Source organism: Tupaia chinensis, unplaced genomic scaffold (genome assembly GCF_000334495.1).
Source record: "Tupaia chinensis unplaced genomic scaffold, TupChi_1.0 Scaffold000492_1, whole genome shotgun sequence".
Classification (NCBI taxonomy): domain Eukaryota; kingdom Metazoa; phylum Chordata; class Mammalia; order Scandentia; family Tupaiidae; genus Tupaia; species Tupaia belangeri.
Window position 1 is genome coordinate 1,107,114 of NW_006160004.1, and position 19,860 is coordinate 1,126,973.

Here is a 19,860-nt window from a genome sequence, read left to right on the forward strand (position 1 = left end):
TTTTGCAAAAAAAAAAAAAAAGAAAGAAAAAACTGAAATTCTTTTATAAATTTTCATAGTGTGCACTATCTATGAATTTTTTTGAAGACTCCTTTATCCCTCTCAGGATAAGAGGCCCTAGTCCATTCCCTTTGTGTTTTCACCGTTGGGTAGATGACTACATAGTAGAGGTGAAGGTGACTTTTTGCTGTTCTCCTCAAACCCAGTGTTTCTTGGGGTGGTGACAGGCTTCGTAAGATTGCCAGTAGCTCCACGGTGAGATACTTGCTGAGGCTGCACAAGGGGCTCTACCTTCTTCCCCACTCTGCCTCTGCTCCTGGGAACTTCTCAGACTGCAAGGGGCGCTACGGTTATTCTGTTAAAATCCAAACCACTTAGAATACCAGCCAGTGGTGGGATTCTGAAAGGTAAGACCCTGTCCACAGGGGTGTTTTTTTTTGTGCTCAAGGGTGTTCCTTCCACTGATGCAGCCTTCTAGCTGAAGTGTGCAAATCCTTTTAAATACAATTTATTGTATTGGAATAACAAGGTAAACAAGCATGTCGCTGGGCTGACTCAGCCCTGTATCCTTAGAATCTACTGTTATCTCCAGCTGTCAGCCTCTGTTTTCTTGGGTGGCCTCACTGGAGATGGGGTTTCTCCACTTGAGTCGGGTCATTTAGAATATTGCATAGCCTGGTTGAAAGGTGTTTTGTCCTTTAACTGGAAGCTTTTCCTGCCCTGCCCAAAGCCGGCAGGTGCAGGAGGAGACATGTCTTCAGGCAGCTAGGTCGAGGTCAGCATCGCCCAGCAGGAAGTGTTCGCCTCCTGCATTTGGCTGGGCTGGGTAGAGCAGGCTGGGGTTCTGCATTTGCAGCAGTGGTTGCTTTCTCTGATTGAGAAGATGGCTGAACTCCTGCTCTTGCTAGAGAAGTCGACTCCTTTGGATTAATTACTGACTACACTCAGTGTCAGACTCTTGTTAGAAATTTGCATGGGTCCTGCCGTGGTACAGGAGGAGCTAGCAGCAGTGCTAGCTGCTGACCCTTCATCTGACCCTTGAAATAATATAATTGTTGTGACACCTGTCCTGCCAAACGTTTTGGTGCTCTTTCGATGAGCTGTTTCCGCTCTCACTGACTGTATTTGCAAGGCACGGAATTTCCTGAGCTTTCTGTCTGAAGCCCCCAGCCTTGCATCCTTCCTGGCAAGTATTCAGGCCTCTTTGAAGGACTGCATGAGTCTGGGCCTTTTCCCAGGGTGATTGGAGTTCTTTCTGGCCCTCTGCACCTGCTGCCTAGTGACCCACCAAAGGTTACAGGAGTGGGTGAGGCCCATTTTCCTTGGCCAGGGTTGCTTGCCATTCAAGGTGGGCTGGAGCTTCCTGGCTCCTTGCGCGGCTGCCATTCCTCAGCCTTTATCCACCCCTTGGCCAGAGCACCTGGCTGCTCCCCAAAACCTGCTCTGGGCTTCTCAGTTGTGGGTGCCCCAGGCCATGTGAGTGTTCATTCCATGCGAGAAGGTGGGAAGGGGCTGCTCAGCCCCCAGACACCCATCAAGGCTCCCTGGGGGCAAGGAAATGTCCCTAATGTCCTCTCCTTATGGACCTTGGGAGGCTCTTGGAGCCTTGGAAGGGTCTTGCTGGATGAGTTTGGGGTGCCATCTGGTCTCCCTGTTGGGTTCATTGGGCCTAGGGATGGGCACTAATGCCTGTGGAGAAAAGTGACCCCTAATGCCCATTCCTCTGCTCCCTGCCCCCATCTGAGAGGAAGCTCAGAATAACAAAGTGCCTGGCGCCTCCAGGAGCAGCTAATGCCGAGTTCAGCACCGGCTAGTCAGGACGAGCCCGAGCAAACCCTGGGTTTGTACCTACAGAGCCCACATTGAACAAGCCCGTTTCTTGTCAGTTTTAAAAATAGCAGTGTGGGAACCCCTCCGAGGTACCCTGGGAACGTAATTGGATTGGCGTGCAGAAGGCCTAGCTGAGAGGCATCAGCTAACAGATGATGAAACCATCTTTCCGACTGTTTTCCCGAAGGTAGTTCCCAGGTGTCTCCTGCACAGCCCTTTGTTGCCTGAGTGCAGCGCGCGCTCCCCCACCCGCCTGCTCAGCCTCGTCCTTTATTTGCCACTTCCCGTAGCTTACCCCTTCTCGACCCCTCTTTCTGCTTTCCAAAGTACTCTGCTTCCCAGAGGGAGGGAAACCGCCGCTTCCCCTGCATCCACATGGTCTCTTGGGCTCTGGAATTTCTGATGAGTGGAAGGAGAACCTATGGCTTCTCTGCAGAGGTCTTTTAGAAATGATCTATGTGGTACTATTTCTGATGTTTCTCTCTCCTTCAGTGCCCTCTTTGGGATGCAGGAATTGAGGGTACTTTTAAAAGTTTGTGAGAAAAATGGGATTGAAGTTGTCGGTGGAAATCACCAACTCTGTAACAATAATTAACATGGATTATTTCTAAGCAGAATATGAGTGACCTAGGCTCGGAGAGGAGGCGAAACATGCCTCGTAGTCAGACTTGTCCTCAAAGTACAAGTTTATTTTTGTGTGATAAATCGAAGTCCCTGCATAGTTTTTCATAATATGCATTTTCCATAGACTGTTTAAAGACCCCTTCAAACTTCAGCCAGCCCTAAATGAGACTGTTAAATTAATTTAAGTGCTTCAAAGAGCACCTTTGAAGAATCATACCTGAATTTCAACCTATTAATGCCCAGACATTTTCCATCTGGAACCAAAATGGACTCTGGGGTGGTGGGATGCTTTCTCTGTTCCTGCCGGGAAACAGAATCGACAGCCTTTTCCCCAGCAATGAAGGGAGGAGAAGATACACAGCCATCCCTTCTGAACTGTGCCTGAGTGAGGACAATTTTAGCTGGTCACAGTATTTAGGTTGTATTTTATTTATTTTTTTGAGTTTTTTTGCTATAGGGCATGTGCACTTGCCAGAAAGACAGAGAGAGACAGAGAGACAGAAAGCGATGGCCATGCCACAATCCCTTGTCCATTCTCCCCTCCAGATCTTGGGCATACACACACACACGTGTCCGGCGTGAGTTTAAGCCACCGGGTCCGGGACTCGAACCACGGTCGACTGCATGGGAGTCCAGCAACATAGCCATTACGCTAACTGCTGGTCCCAAGGTTGTATTTTAACTAAGACTGCTATCTGGAGTTGCCGATGGCCCAGAAATGCTACACTGTTAAAAGTCAGAAACGGGATTTGGTGGGTGCAGATGAGACTGAGACTTGGATCAGGGACCCTCCTCCCTAACGCTTTGAAGCCCCGGGCTGATTTCCAAATCTCTCGAGGTCTTAAAATAATAGTTATGATGGTAAATCTACAGATTCTATGTGTGCTCATCAGCATTTACACTGTTTAGTGGGAAAGTATATTTAAAAATAAGTGCTATTAACAAAAACAGCCCGGGGGGGTATTTTTATTATTCTGAGCTCTGAGTTTTTGAGAACTTCTAAATCGCTCTTATCTGAAAAGCCTTTTTCTGAGGTTTCAGAGGGAGGAGTGAGGGGGGGTGGGGGGATGTATCTGGGCAGAGACCACCATGGAAAGGCCAAAATAATGGGTTTTGGCTCAGTGGTTACTGGAAAATCAGTGGCATAAATTTCCGTAAATGTACTGACCCTTTTGAGCAAAATCAAGGCTGACATGCAAGGGGGCTGCAGCCACCCCAGCACTGTCCAAGAACCTCCTGCTGGGTGGTCTTCAGAGCCCCTTTCTCAGAGTCCAACGTGCCCAAGGCATTTCTGATCTTACTGTCATGGAGATGGTGCTTTTGTCTCTGGAAACCATGGCTCATTTTCCTGGACAAAATACCCTGAAATGTGTGGCCCGTAAAGGGGGGAAATAGTACCAGGTCTCTTCAGGCAGTTGGGCAAGGCGAGAGGGGATCCCACTGAAGACTGAAGTGGGATCAGCTTTCAGGGACAAATCAGCAATCTTGGCTTTTTTCCCTTTCTCTTTCTTTCTTTATTAAAGCAAGGTAAATGGGTCTCTGTTCAGCATAAAGGGCTCAGAGCAGGAGAGAATGGGAACTAGCTGAACTTGGTGTGGTGTGGAGGGAGGCGTGCCTGGTGCTTGCCTGCGGCGGTTAGGAGAGTCGCTAATGAGCTCCGCAGTCAGAAGTCGCTAGGGTTTATGTATTAAGCCCTTTGGGCAAGTGGAAGAAGACAATTTGCAGAGTGGCTCAGAGCTTCCGCTTAATACAATATTTGGCCTTAATTTAATTCACTTGTTCTCAAAATGCATGCTTGCTTAGAGGACTCACTCTCAGAATGTTGACAGGACATGGGAAAGTGGCCTTTGTTTATGCTGGCCTGTAAATACCTGTATTGTCACTTCCTCAAAGCCTTCTGCAGGAGGGTGTGCCTTGCACTGTGTCACACTGGAAGTGAGTCTCAATCCTGCCGCAGGACTTAGTGCAGATGCCAAGGGACTCCCACACTAGTAGGGGAGGGGTGGTCAGCTGGCCACTTTTAAAAAAGAAAATAAAAGTGGTAGGGGACACTCAAATGATTCTTCAGGAGACACGAAATGGGAGCAGCAACGTCTATGCATTAGTAGCAGTGGGAGGTTAGGAGCAGTGATCAGAGGTGCTGGTTGGGCTGGTTTAAATAACGAAGTCTGAGCTACTCCTCTTCCTAGAAAGTGAGGAAAGGAGTCCAGAGATGTCATTTTCTTTCTGTAGTGACCAGATTTGTTTGAAATGATGCTTGATGTTGGCACCCGACCCTTTGCTTTCCTTTCCTCAGGTGACTGTTGAAACTGGGCACAGAGTTGGGAAGACCACCAGCCTGGTTTGGATTATGGTCACCAAGCCAGCACACCCTGGGTGCTATTGGGGTTTGTCCCTGTGTGTGGCCCTGTGCCCCGCCCCCCCCCCAAACCCTGTCGCCTGCAGTGAGGTGGTTGGCCATCTTGACCTGTGCACAAGAACCTGTGGCCTCATAATGGCGGTTCCCCTGGAGGGAGGGAGCAGCAAGGGTGTGTGTGTGTGTGTGGGGGGGGGTGCTTCTGCTTAGTGCAGCCAAGGGCCCCCACTGCGCTCTTGTGGACATCTTGTTTTCCACTGGTTGGTCGTTTAACCAGAGTGCTAAGTAAGCCTGCCAGCTAACTCATTTGTTGTATAGTAATTTAAATAGTTTATTCCTGGTACCTGTTTCACTTGTCCCTAAATCCAGGGGCATTCCTTGCTCTTTAAGTATATTCAAGTAAATCTTTGGGGTTTTGCCCCTTCCCCCATGATCTCCCATCCCCTCCTCCAGGGGTGTCCCTGGATGGGAACTGCTCAGTGTCTTGGGGTCCATCCTTGCCCTCTCTCTCTCTCTCCCTACCCCCATCCATTGGTCATCCAGCCTTATCGACTCTTCCTCCAGAAATGTCTCCCTTCCACTTTGCTGACCAGCCTAAGTCCCTCAAGGCTCTTTTTGCCTAGCCTCCTCCTCCCACCCTAGGCTTTCTCATGAGCCCTTCTCTACTGCTCTCTTCCCACCTGACTTAGGGTCCCCCCTACTGCTCCCAGAGCCTCTCATGTGCTTTCCTTACAAAATACTAGACTCAGATTTTTTTTTTTTAGGAGGGAGGGTAGAGATTTTTCTATAGGGCACATGTGCTCACCAGTGAACGATACAGACAGAGAGACAGAAAGCAAGAAATCACCTCCTGGGGGGGGGTGTGTGTGGCCATGCCACAGTCCCTTCTCCTCTATTCTCCTCTTGGGATTTTGGGCATTCTCCCTATTCTCCTCTTGGGATTTTGGGCATGCTCCAATATGTACCCAGTGTGAGTTTTAAGCCACTTGGTCTAGACCTCGAACTGCAGTCAGCCATGCAGTCGATGTAAGTCCAGCAATGTAACCATTACACCATCTGCTGGCCCCTGGACTCAGGTTTTAACTGCACATTCTGTGTTGGTGTGATTTTTCACCTTCTGTCCTAGAAGATAAACACAAACACAGGAAGGGGGCCTCTTGTCATCAGTCCTAACACACTGTACGTGCTCAGCAAATACTTAGCAACAAATGAAATATGTTATTTTAAATTTGCTATAGGGCACGTGTGTTAGTGGGAGACAGAGGGAAAGTGAGAAAGCACCCCTTCCCCCAGGGGGGATAGCCATGCAGTAATCCCTTCTCCAGTCTTTTCTTGATTTTGGGTGCACGTCTGTCATGTTTTTTCAAGTTGTCAGGTCTGGGACTTGAACAGCTCAGTTGGGCATGTGGTATCCAATTACCATAACCATCAAGTGACTGGCTGGCTCCTATAGTAGTTTATTTTAAATTTGGCTGAAAATGCATTAACATTAACTTGGTCTATGCCAGGGGTTCTGCTACTGGCATGTGGGGCTGGACCACCCCTGCCTTAAAGCTGTGCCCTTTAAGCATGTGGGATCTTTAGCCATATCATCCAGTTGGGACAACAAGAATGTCTCCAGACTTTGTCCCATCCCCTGGGGACATGGTGACCCCTACTTGAGAATCCCTGATCTACACCCAGTGCCTAGCTGCAGGGCTTGCCCTGAGTTGATAGAGGAAATCCTCCAGTGAGAGCTCAACACAGGAAGGGTTTTGGTGCTGCAGCTTTTGGTAAACCAAGTCCAGGGGGCTGCTTCTGTCTGCTGTCCTTCCTGCAGGGGGAAATGTTTCTGTGTCTGTAGTGGAAACCTGGGAGTGGGTTGCAAAGGGGAGGTGGCTCAGTAAGAAATGAACATGTACTCTTGGTTGTGTTATGGATTTTCTTAGGCTAATAGGCTAGGAAGTGGGAGCCAGTCCTGGGTGGTTTCCCTATGCTGGGAGTGGTAGGCTAGGAAGTGGGAGCGGGTGCTGGGTGGTTTCCCTGTGCTGGGAGTGAGCTGTGAGCTGAGTCTAGGGTGATGGACAGGGTCTCATGCTGGACTCCTCATTCTGGGGGAGTCACCTGCCCCAGGCTGCCACCTGATTTGTACCGGCACTGGAGCTGCTCTGATCCTCGCTCTTGGATAGGTTGGGTCTGTCCAGGTGGTTCTGGATGCTTTCTGCAAGGAGCTTACTCTTACCAAGCAGACTCCCAGCCCCAACCTGGAACTCATTCTCAAAGAGCAGTGCCTGGGAATCTGCATTTCAACAGCTTTACTTGAGTGTGCTCCACTGCGGCCGAGTTTGAGAATCACTGACCTAGATCGTACATGGCCAAAATGCATCCTTGTGGAAATCAGCCTTTTTTCTGGGATGCATTCTGAGACTTCTGACCCATAATGCCAATCCAGACCATGGCACTGGGATTCTAGTTGGTAAGAACAGGGGTGTCAGGAAAGTGATTTAGATCAGAGGTACAGGTTTCTCCATAAAGGGCCAAAGAGTAAGTATTTCAGGCTTTGGAGGCCATCAGGCTTCTGTTGTAATGAGGCTTCTCTACTTATAGGCAAATTCATAGACAAAGCACAAGAGAGGTTACGGGAACAGGGCTGGGGCACCGGGAGGGATGTATTTAATGGATACAGAACTTTGCTGGGGATGATGAAAAGGTTTTGGGTGGAGATGGCAGTGATTATATAGATGGGAAACGTGTGTCATGACGTTGAACTATATACTTAAAAGGTTCAAATGACAAATGTTACGTATAAAATGGTGGCTGGTCGGGTCTGGCCTGTGGCAAACTTTTGCTTTAGACTAATTCCATTCCATTATTTAAGTGTGAGATTGGATTAGGGAATACTGAGCCAGCTAAAGTGTTGGATAGAAAAGTTTCCATGGCTAAATTAGTTACAACGTTTTTTTTTTTTTTTTTTAAAGAGATTTTTGCTATAGGTAGGGCATGTGCACTCAAAAGAGAGGCAGAAAGCAAGAAATCACTGGCCATGCTGCAGTCCCTTCTCCCCCAGTCTCCTCTCTGGATCTTGGACAAACACCCATACGCACTCAGTCTGAGTTTTAAGTTACCTAGTCTGGGACTCAAACCACTGCCAATCATGTGGGAATCTAGCAACATAACCATTACGCCATCTGCTGGTCCTACAACTTTTAATCATACCTACGTTTTTCTTGCCATATCCCAGGATGAGGGATTGGTACACTTACCTGTAGACTAAGATACCCCAGCATTGGCTCAGTGCCACGTGTCATAGCCGTTAGCACAGTTTCCAGATGACCACTAGCATCTCTCCCCTCCTTACCTTGGGGCACCCCATAATCCACAGTGTAGTTGAGCAGCCTCAGGGCTGCAGATGTGGACGACCTGGCTTAATTATGTGACATAAAAGTGGCTCCACGGGTGCATCTGAGCACTGTCATCAGCAGTCTGAGGCTGGCTGCCTTCCGGCTGAGGTGCCTCGTGTGGGGCTGGTGACTGCTGCACTTACTACATGCCTTTAACCTTTGCAGGGAGCGCATGGAGCTTCTAGAGGAAGCCAAGAAGATGGAGATGGCCAAGTTCCGGTATATCCTGCCCGTGTACGGCATCTGCCAGGAACCCGTGGGCCTCGTCATGGAGTACATGGAGACAGGCTCACTGGAGAAGCTACTGGCCTCAGAGCCTCTACCATGGGACCTGCGCTTCCGCATCGTGCATGAGACAGCCGTGGGCATGAACTTCCTGCACTGCATGTCCCCGCCGCTCCTGCACCTGGACCTCAAACCGGCAAACATTCTGCTGGATGCCCACTACCATGTCAAGGTAGAGAAGCCCTGGACCCATGGGAGGTCTGAGGAATGGTAGCTCTATCTCCAAGGGAGCTGGCATGAGGTGTAGTGCAGGAGCCCGCTCGCCTCTTGCTTGGGTCACTTTGCTATTCTGGCTGTGGGGCACATGAGCTTTGCAGATTGGCCAGGCCTCTCTGTTGGCCTGACCAGGAGGAGAGACCAGAGTGCAGGACCTAGACCCTGCTCTGGGTGGGGCTGGTTAAGTTCTGGCCCGCGCTGTATGCATGTGGTTGCTCCCTGCACCCAGGCCATGCTGCACCTTGTGCAGCTGGTTGGAGGGCAGCAGGGAAGTCGTTTTTTTGCTCTGGACAGTCATTGTAAGTTGTCCCATAGAGAAGTGTCGCTCAGTAGTAAGATTTTAGCTAAGATGGAAGTGCTCCCGTGCCAAGGGAAATGGAATTGAGGTAGTGGGAATGAAAATTAGATAATGTTCAAACTGGATTTGTGGTAGTTTCCTGGATCTGCTCACATCTAGGACCCTGGGATTCCCATTCCCTTGTCATTTTCAGGGCTGGGCTTTATAGTAGACACCCCCACCCTTCACCCCAACATTGACAGACTCCCAAGGAACATGGGTCTTGTGGGCCCAGGGAGCAGCCCAACCTTTGCTCCCAAACCTGCAACCTACCCCAGGAGGGAACTCCTCCCTCTGTGTGCCAGAGGCTTGGCCTGCAGGAGCTGCCCTAGTCTTCACAGCACAGGAAACAGAACAGTGGGGACAGCGGACTTTGGCTCTGGCTGAGCAGGGGTTTAGAGGGATCATGTTTGTGGTCAGGGTGGCCTAGCTATGAGTCCCGGGGCAGAGGCTGGAACCCCTTTCTGCAGCCCTGGGACCCTTGATTTCCCAGCTGACCCATTGGCAAATATGACTTGTTCACACAACCAAGTGACAGCAGTCACATGGCCCCTCCCCATGGGGGAGAGGGAATGTTACAGGGATAGTTCTTCAGATAGGACTGGGCTTTCCTGCTGTCAGTAGTAGGTGCAGATAGCATTAGAACCTCAAGGTAGAAGAAATATCCCAAGAAAAGCCATGAAAGTTCAGGTTTGAGGGCCAGGGAGGCAGGAAGCAGTGTCAGGCTGGAACAGGGGTGTACAAAGGCCTTATTTTTAAGCCTGTAGCACGCAGAGGGCTACTTGGAATGGGCCTCCTCGGGGTCCACTCTGAATGTCCTCTGGGTACTGTCAGGTACCACAAACGCAGACACAGCCCTTTGCGTGGGTAAGCAAAGCCAGGAATCTTTGCAGAGTCACAGCCATCACTGGCTCCTTCCCTTTCCACACTGGCCCTGCCTTTTCTGACAGTAATATCCTCCTGGATGTTTTCCTTAGGGGCAAAGCCTTGCGGAAGCAGCCCCCCCACTTCCCCGCCAGCTCTGTCTCCTAGCCCAAAGGCAGGTGAAGGGGCAGTGATACCTATCTCTAGACTGTTGCTAGGGGCCAATGAAGATAAAATGCTTGGCCAAGGTGGGACTGTTGATGTCATGTTTGTTACCAGAAGATCATCTTTTCCAGTCAGGATATTGACTCTCCGTCTAGGGATCTTCCCCAGCCCTGGGCACAGAGTAGACGCCTAACGCTTGCTCAGTACAGACTGATTGCTGTTCTCTGTCAAGCTACGGCTTACACCATTGATTGTGGAGTTCTTTAGTTTGAATGTTGTTTTCTCCTTTCCATATAACCATCTAGTTTTGAAGACCTGGTGCCCAGGTGACAGTTTTCATTAGTGGGTGTCGGTAAAGACTTTGGAGTGCCAGGAAGGGAGCGTTCTTGCTGAACAGGAAGTGACGCAGCATCTGTCAAGTCTGGAACTCAACACCCCCTTTCCTGAGCGTACTCTGGAAGGCCCCAGGAAAGGTCGCTTTTGTGTGATGCCTTTCTTAATCAGGCATATTAATCACCACCCCTGAGAAGCCTGAAAACAAATTGAAAAATAAATTTATATGACATATTCCTTCAGTGTTAGAAATAGCTGCTTGGCCGTCGGAGAACAACGGGAGCGGGTCTGGAGTCAGTGCTTTCATTCCAGAAGGTGAAGCTTGGGAGCTTTGCAGATTGGCCACTGGTGTCCAGGTGACTCCCAGTAGGATCATGAGCTGCCCTCCCACCACCTTCCTTGTGCTGTCCATGTGGGGGGCCTTCTTGTATAGAGAGAAATGGACAGTTTCACAGTGACCACCTGCCTTGAAAGTATATTAAGTATGCTTAATATTAAAGTACTACTTGCTCTTACACAGTATTAAATACACAGAGCATTACTATTGAAATATGAATTTCAATGTAATCCGTTTCAGATTTAAAAATGGAATAATTTGGTTTAAAATCTCAGACTGCATTTATATATCTACTTTACCCAGATCAGACTGCATTCAAAGGGTGACACAGGGTTGTGTTTTCCTGTGTCTAGAAAGGCCTTCCTCTGAAGCCTTAACGGGCTCCTTTCCTGGCCTCGCCTAGTTTGGGGGTGCCTGTAAGCCCTGAGCACCTGGCATTCTCGGGCAGTGTGAAGGTTTGTTGTAGGTGATAGGGTTTGGCTGTTCAGTGATGGCAAGGTGTCCTACTGCCAAGTAAGGGACCATGAGGCAGCTCTGGGTACCCAAACAAGAGACGACAGGCAAGGAAGCAGCCGGGGCCAGGCCAGGGAACTTGGAGGGGAAGGCCTCAGCCCTCTGCAGAGTTCTGAATTCCAAGTTCGCATTTTGGTGCCAGAGCTTTTACAGAGGATTTGTGTGTATTTCTTCACCAAGTGCCTTTGGAAGTGGTCACTATATTTGATGGTGACAGGTTGCAAACTCAGTGGGGGCAGTTCTGATGGTGGGATCCCTGCATCCTAGTCTATCATCCCTTCTGAACTGAAAATGTTTCCAGCTACTGTTGGTCAGTGAACTGGAACTTTCTCGGTTCAGAAACAACACATTATTCTGTCTCCCAGCTTGGAGCTGTTTTATAGGTTTGCAGGATTAGTGGTGGTTTTATTTTGGAGAATTGGCATTTTCCTTACTGGTGATGGTGTGGGATGGAGGGGGATCTCTCAGGGGCTGTGGAAGCTTGAAGGCTTCAGAACAAACCTGGAGCAAGAGGGGCCCAGAACTGGCGCCTTACCATGATGTGCTTCAGTGCAGCCCAGGTCTGCAAGCTCCCCTCCTGTCGCTTCCCTGAAGACGTGCTCCAGGATCCCTAAGAGTTACCTTCCTAGATTCTCTGCTGTGTAGCAATGATGCCAGGCCCTTGGCTCATCTCATGGACCTGGCTAGCCCAGAATTAAAGGCCTGAGTCAGCCCCTTTTCCTATCACTCCACGGGTGTGTTTGGGGAGGAGTCTAGGGTTAATCAAGAGGCTTTAGAAATCCACAAGCCTTGAAGGAGAATAGAAGGGGACCAGGCGCTGTTTCCAATGTGGATTAGGAGCCTCAATAATGCTGTTGAGTTGTGGAACTCAATCCTTATACAGTGCTTTAGCCTCTTCAAAGAAGTCTGATTGGTTCAGGGAGCCAGGAGCACTGGGAGGAAAGGCAGGTGCTCCAGTGGGACCTGAGAGGTCCCCAGTTGTAGGTTTAAGTGAGCTTTAAGGACACTGCCTGCGGACACAGGAGGCAGAGGTGCGTTCTGGAGGAACTGGTGTCTAGGTGCTCCTCAGGACTGGCAGACATTGCCAAAGGAGAGGTTTATCAAACCTTTTCCTCAAATGCCATGTGTTTGGTGAAGGAGCCAGCAAGTTATCTATTTCTTAAATTCATATTCCTGTATTGTTGAGCAAGTGCCTATTGATCACAAAACATTCCCAGCGGAAAACAGAACCTCCTTCGAGCTTGGGAGGTGTGTGCTTCACTGGCTTTAAAGGGCTTTGGAAGGCGTGTTTCCCTTTAAAGGTCTTGTAGCCACTTGCCCGCCTCCCAGCTGGCAGGTTGCATAACCGGATCCAGCCCTGGCTGACTGTCACATGTCTCTGCTGCACCCTGAGGGGGTTCGTTTCCCTTTCTGCTGACTGGCTAGCAGCAGTGGCAAACAGGATGCTCTCCAGAAGCGAGTCTATAATTCCTCCTGAGTTTTTCTCTCTCCCCCAGTGAATCCTCCCTTGAAGCCTAGTAATCCTTTTCTCCCCTGTCCATCAAGTGTGCCCAGACTTGGTTCTGTCTCAGCTGTCTGAGCCTCCCCACTTGCTGGGGCAGGACTGCCTAGAGGAACACAGCCCCAACTCCCACCGGGCAGGCATGGGGGACCGCGCCCTCCACCACTGCAGAGGGGAAGTGTAGCTAATGTCCTCAGAGGCCATGTGTGGCATTGCTGGGAGCTAAAGCCTTGTCTGGCTGCTGTGTTGCAGATTTCTGACTTTGGCCTGGCCAAGTGCAACGGGCTGTCCCACTCCCACGACCTCAGCATGGATGGCCTGTTCGGCACCATTGCCTACCTGCCTCCAGAGCGCATCCGAGAGAAGAGCCGGCTCTTCGACACCAAGCACGACGTGTACAGGTGTGTGGCTATGCCTCAGGCCCTGCTTCTTTGGGCCCTGAATAGCAACTTTCAGAAAGGTTCTCAGTGCTCATCAAATGGGGGTTCTGTGCTAACGCAAGTCATGTGTGCTATTGGGTCCGGGCTTTTAGCCGGCAGATAAAGGTTATCACAGGAATACAGGGACCTTCTTTCCTATGAATGCTGCCCGCTGACATGGGGAATGTCAGTGGTTGGTGCCAGTTCGAGCCAGTTAATTGAACCAGCCTGGCAGCTCCCACACTGCAAAAGCCTCCGCATTTTTATGACTCGTGGGTTTTATTGCTTGTCTTTTGGAAGAGCTGATGCTCTAAATGGTCTGTGCACCTGTAAACGCATTTGGATTTGGGCTCTCCAAAATTCAGTCTCCCGTGAATTTTGTGAAGGGAGTGCTCACACTTCCTGATGCTGCTTACCTCTGGTGAGAGCTACCCACAGCAGCTCGCAAACCAACGTCAGCAGGACTTGTACGGCCACAGAACAAGCCTCAAGTCACCTGGTGTCCTTTAGAACTAAGAAGGTCTTAATCACACAGACTTGGAGAAGATAGGGAGGGAGGGTGTGGGCGTGCACTTAAGCCTCTCATTGTGGCTATGGTCCTCCATGCTGTGACTGACTGGTCTCTTCAGCACTCAAGCCCTGCTTTGTCCTCACCGCCGCCTGTGGTCCTGGCTGGCTGCTTTGACAGTAGTCATTGTGCTGTGCTTAGCTGGGCCTATGAGCACCACAGCTGCCAGATTGCACTTCGGGGACTAGTCACAGCTTGTAGACTTTGGGGGAAGTAAGTTTCTTTTGTTTATCTTATGGTTGAGAGTTTTAACTTTTGAACTTACAGATTTCAGTTATTTCTCAGTGGTGAATTCTCATGTCTCTATGAACAGCCACTGTCAACTCAGTGCTTGGTGGTAGCTCAATTTTGGGAACACACACACACACACACACACACACATGTGCATACATACATTCATATATATCTAACTCAATTTATCAGATTCAGCTCACTCTCTATATCCTTACCTCTATATATCCCCCAACAAGCCCAAAAGGGCTCTGGGCATTCAGCCGGAATGCTACCTTATAATGTGTATGCACTTTCTTTAACAACATGCTGATGAAATCTCAGAGATCCTCAGTCAGGAGCATTTGATCAGAACCTGAATCTGTGTCTTCATAGACTGAAGCCCTAGCAGAGGAGAGGGGAGGGAGGACATGAACTTCCCAATCACTCATTAGCAAATGCTTGAGCACCTGCCCCGTGCCTGGTGTTTGCAGGACGATGACTGTGAATTAAGCAGCAGGCCATTCTCCCTGAGAGTTAAGGTCCAGTTGTACAGTACTGCACCCTTCACAGGTGTCTCAGGCTGTTCAAACACTTGAGCTCAGTTGGCAGAGTTCTGTCCTAACAGTGTGAGAAGATTCACTATCAGGGTATTTTCCCCTTTGAAAAACCAATGGGAAATATTTTGATGGCCTCTCTCTCCGTCTCTTTCTCTCTCAGGCTTCAGAGTGGTTTTCTCAAGCTCTGTTTCCCAGACACTAACAGGCCTGGTTTCTCTTCCAGCTTTGCCATCGTTATCTGGGGCGTGCTTACACAGAGAAAGCCGTTTGCAGGTGAGTGGACCATCTTCGAGGTGTAGTGAATAGGGCTTTCTCGGAAAGGGGAGGGTGTGTTTTTATACTGGGTTGTGCTTTCTCAGTCCTTAAATACTACCTGTAAGCCACCCTCCCATGGGCACTGTGTCTCTCTGAGCTTCCAAGCCAGCTGGACAGTCCTTGGAGTGTGTGGGGAGCTGCTCTGCCCTGCCCCGCCCTCTTCTACCCCCTTGTGGCAGGCGTTTCTCTGTGCTAATGAGGTGCTCTGTGTAATTTATATGCAGGGAAAGGCACAAGTCCAAAGTGTCCATTCAGTGGATTTCTTTTTTAGGTGCCCACTAATTTTTTTTTTTTTTTGGTCATAGAATACACATAACAGAAGTTGTCATTTTAGCCACTTAAAGCATACAATTCAGTGACATGAAGCACACCACCAGTGTCGTACACCATCCGCACTATCTAGTACCAGAACGTTCTCATCAGCCCCAAAAGAAACCCCATGTCCATTAAGCAGACACTCCATTCCTTTCTCCTCCCCATCCTGGCAACCACTAACCTTTCTGTCTTTGCAAATTTGCCTGTTCTGGATATTTCCAACCAATGCTTCCTTTAATTTTTAAATGGTCAAATATGTGACATACATATACTTGGCCATGTTAGCCATTTTAAAGCGTATAGTCGAGTAATGCTCAGTACATTCATAGGCTTAGTGGCTGATCTCCAGGACTGTTCAGGGAGTTTCCACACAAATGTGTACACCAGGTCCCTGCTGCCCAGCCGAGAGCTGGAGTGTTTCCTTCCCCGCACCCACTCCCCCCAGCAAAACTTTACGAACTTGGCTTGTAAACATCAAGTGCTTTTTAGCTTCATGGAAGAAAGACTCCACTTTTTCTCTATAGGCTTATCTGGTCTACTCATGGTACTTTATAGTCTGAACAAAAAATGTCTAAAAATATAGGTCAGAGTTAGTGAGTGCTTGGCCCCAACTCTGGGACCCCTACTGGTTGGAAAGGCTAGGCACCATTGTACAAAAACGTGTCAGCAGGGAGAGGTTGCCCAAGGGTCTCAAGATTTAGAGTATATTGGGAGCTTTAAAATATTCCAGTAGGAAGAATGGAATATGTTCTGACATCCCTCTTTTAACAGGCCATCTCTGTCTAGCTTCACTACTTGTCACCTTCCTTACTTGCTTACGTGTCCCATGGAGTCCCATGGCCTGAGGTTTTTGGTGGTATGGCAGCATGCTAGTGGGACAGGAAGTTGTCTGGCCAATGTGACACTGAAGCCTGGTGCGTGTGTAAATGCCGAGGCCCTTGTATTTTATTACTTGGTAGATAGTGGGGTTCAAGGTGCAGGAGTACCAGGCATCTAGTGAGCTTTTTTTTTTTTTTGGAGAGGTTTTTGCTATAGGGCACGTGCGCTCACCAGACAGAGAGAGACAGAGAGACAGAAAGTGAGAAATCACCCCCCCCAGGGGGGATGGCCACGCCACAATCCCTTCTCCTCCATTCTCCTCTTGGGATCTTGGGCACGCACGCACACGCATCTGGCGTGAGTTTTAAGCCACCGGGTCCGGGACGCGAACTGCAGTCGACTACATGGGAGTCTGGTGACATAGCCAGTACGCTAACTGCTGGTCCCTCTAGTGAGCTTTTTTGATCCGTGTTTGGCAGCAGTAAACATGCTAGGTGTTTATTTTCCTTTTATTTAGAAGTCCTGTTGGGTTGGGAAGTCTTGAGTCATGGAAATATCGTGTAATAATAGTTACTGCATGAGGTTTAACGGGAAAGGGGAACAGGTATCAGAAGACACTTGGCAGCTGTGGTGGCTGCAGACCAGCTCCCCGCACCAGCTGGCCAGTGCCTGCATTTCCAAGACTTCCCTTCACAGAACTGAGGGCTGGGAGTACAGGGTCTGTGGTAGCAAGGAGCTTGGAGTCTAGTGCATGCATGAGCTGGTTTTAGAGACCTAGCTACTGAGGGTTGCCACAAACCTTCCCAATCCCACGGCCAAAATAATAACAATAACAGCTTAGGCATGCCTGTGAAGGAGATTGGAAAGGTGGACCAATGAGGGCCCACCTAGTGAATTGAGGGGAAAAGTCCCCCCACATATATGCCCCAGTACATCCACAAGGAGGGCTGGTGTCCTGGCTGTTGTGCTGTGGCTGGCTCATGGAACAGGCTAGGGGTAGGAGGACGGCTGAACTTTAGTGTAAGAATTGGAATTGGGGACTATTTCTTCATCATTGGCGGGACAGCAGAGAGTTGGGTCCACCTGGATGGACCCACAGCAAGGGGTGCTGTGTGCCGTGCTGATTCCATCATGGTAGATCACAACCCTGGGAAGGAGGGATGTGAAAAGCAGACAGAAATGTGCCCTTGAGGGTAGGTGTTGAAGAGAGATCTGAGCTCTAATCAGGGATTCAAGAGGCTTCCCAGGGACAGGGCAGAGGACATGCACACAGTGTGTCCCTTTGAACTTTCCTACATAACCACAAAGAGAAGAACTCCATGCCTCTTCTGCCCCAGAGCCACTTTGACTCATGTGCCTTTCTTACAGATGAGAAAAACATCTTGCACATCATGGTGAAGGTGGTAAAGGGCCACCGCCCAGAGCTGCCGCCTATCTGCAGGCCCCGGCCACGTGCCTGCAGCAACCTGATACGCCTCATGCAGAGGTGCTGGCATGAGGACCCGCGTGAGCGGCCCACCTTCCAAGGTGAGCTCTGGGCACGGCCCAAGCTCAGTCCTCCAGAATGGGGCTGCGCCTGGTCATTGTGCCGGGTCACAGGAGACAGTAGATGACCAGGATAGGGTTGGAGGAGACTATGTACAGAGGGACAGGTAGGCTAAGACGAGCTCTCCTAAACAGGTTACCCCAGCCTGTGGCCCTCCTGCACTCAAGACCAGTGGTCACCTCTGCTGTCTGTTCCACTGCCCTCCTGAGCACCCAGCCAAGGCTGGTTTTGCTGCCCAGAGGAGCCCAGAGAATTTGGAGTGTGGTGGCTCAAGGTCAGATTGGGATGATCCTTTAGGAGACTACTGGGGCCAGAGGCCTGGCCTTCTCTTGGGATCCTGACCTCATAGAAGAGATGTGTTTTTTGTATAGGAAAGCAGCCCTGATGAAAGTGAAATTCATCACATGCAGCTAAAACAGCCAGGGAAAATGGCAGTGACACAGGACCACCTTCAGGTGCCAATGTATATGTGTGCACATGCACATTCATCTGGGTCTCCAGAGCAGGGACCCCTACTTTTAGTTTGCTGAAACCTGTAAATGCTTGCTGAAGGCAGGCCTAGGTTTGGTTGGCAAATCACCCATATGGGGCCCCCTGGGCTTGCCCAGTGTGGTCAGCCTGGGACAAGCTGTGTGAGAGGCTTTGGGGTGTGATTTCTTCTGTCCCCAGGGTTAGATGTTTAGGCAGAAAGTGAGTGGAAGTAATCACCCCAGTGACATGCCCATTTTTGTTTTATTCCCCAAAAGAAATTACTTCTGAAACTGAGGACCTATGTGAAAAACCTGAAGATGAAGTGAAAGAAACAACTCATGACCTGGATGAGAAAAGCCCACCCGAACCCCGGAGTGAGGTAAGAGGGGTCTTCTGTAGGTGTCTTCTCGTATCCTTGGCTCCAATGATTGACTCTTCCAGGCCAGTCCTCCTGTCTGCAAATTTCTGCTTACCTGGGCTGCTCTTCATCCCTTTTGAGCCCTATGGCATTAGGAGTGGAGGTCCCACATGCCCCAGGTTTATCTGCCCAATCACGTCCTGCCTGTAGAGATGCAGGAACAGGGTGAGTGCACGCATGACATGAAATAGCTGCTTGTTGGTGTGTGTTAACTATGGTGACCCAGCAGCTCCAAATCCCAAGAGCTAAGGCTGAAGAGCTGTTAGGGTCGTAAACACGGGCAGACTTAAAGGGAAGCTTGACAGTGAGCCTGCACTGTGTTTTTTAGTTTCTCTCCATGCTGTCAGTGTAAGATCGGGAGATAAGTGAGCGTTTATGGTACATCCGGTGTCCCAGCATGGCAGGTGTACATGTGATGGTCAAGGAGCAAAGTTGCCTTAAGAGGTGGTGACCAAGGGACAGAACTGGTCCCACAAGGCAAAGAAAGATGGCCCACCAGTGACTGTCTCAGTACCAGCTATACAGCGAGGGCAAATCAGGCAGTTCTCAGGAGGGAGGACTGGGGCATCCCATCAGATGGTAACATCGGAAAGTTACTTCCCTCTCCATGTGTTAGGTGAAACGTGATCAAAGGGCCCCATTGGTGCATACTGGATTGGCTTGGATGTCTGTGTTATCCATTTATTTTCTACTAATGCTGACCTGTTCCTGATGGATGACACAGCCACTCACATTTCACACTCTTGGGGCTCATTTGCCTTTTGCCTTTGGTCTGGGTGATGCTGTGCACTGCCACCGAGCAGGGGGACACTCCGTCTCCATGCACTCATCCCTTTTCAGTGTCCTGGTGCTGAGGAGGCCTGCTGGGTGTCTCTGCAGCCCTGAGTCCTTGGGCTCCCTAGCACTGTGTCGATGGTGACACTGGCCAAATTGTCTGTTACCACTGGTGACTGCAGTGGCCGTTAGCCTTTCCTTCCTTGCCCACTCCTTCCTGGAGTTCACCTGCTCCTTCTGGGTCTAGGCTGTGGGTGGGTCACATGAGGTATGGCCCAGGTTTCACCACCCCATCTCCCCTACCCTTGCAGGCAGTGCCCGTGTCCACACGGCTGAAGCGTGCCTCTGCTCCCACCTTTGATAATGACTACAGCCTCTCAGAGCTGCTGTCACAGCTGGACTCTGGAATCTCTCAGACTATAGAGGGCCCTGAAGAGCTCAGCCGCAGCTCCTCCGAGTCCAAGCTCCCATCGTCCAGCAGCGGCAAGAGGCTCTCGGGGGTGTCTTCTGTGGACTCCGCCTTCTCTTCCAGAGGATCACTGTCACTGTCCTTTGAACGAGAGCCTTCCACAGGTGGTGAGTGCAGAATGCACTGTGTCCTGAGCAAGGATGAGTTTGATGATGGGCCTAGTGGAGGCGTGTGCGGCTTCAGAGGCAAATGCCCAGTCTCTCAACCTGATGATAATTCTTGTTTTCTCTTTCCC

The 19,860-nt window shown here is 49.9% G+C and overlaps 1 protein-coding gene across 1 annotated transcript in view; it reads left to right on the forward strand.

The window, feature by feature from the left end:
* RIPK4 (receptor interacting serine/threonine kinase 4) overlaps window positions 1-19,860 on the forward strand; it is a gene marked incomplete in the record, with an annotated part of 32,221 nt that overhangs the window by 5,559 nt on the left and 6,802 nt on the right. The window contains 6 exon segments of the mRNA XM_014590860.1: window positions 8,356-8,647; window positions 12,994-13,142; window positions 14,722-14,771; window positions 17,316-17,474; window positions 18,240-18,343; window positions 19,468-19,732. Of these exon segments, the coding sequence (XP_014446346.1) occupies window positions 8,356-8,647; window positions 12,994-13,142; window positions 14,722-14,771; window positions 17,316-17,474; window positions 18,240-18,343; window positions 19,468-19,732 (1,019 nt within the window).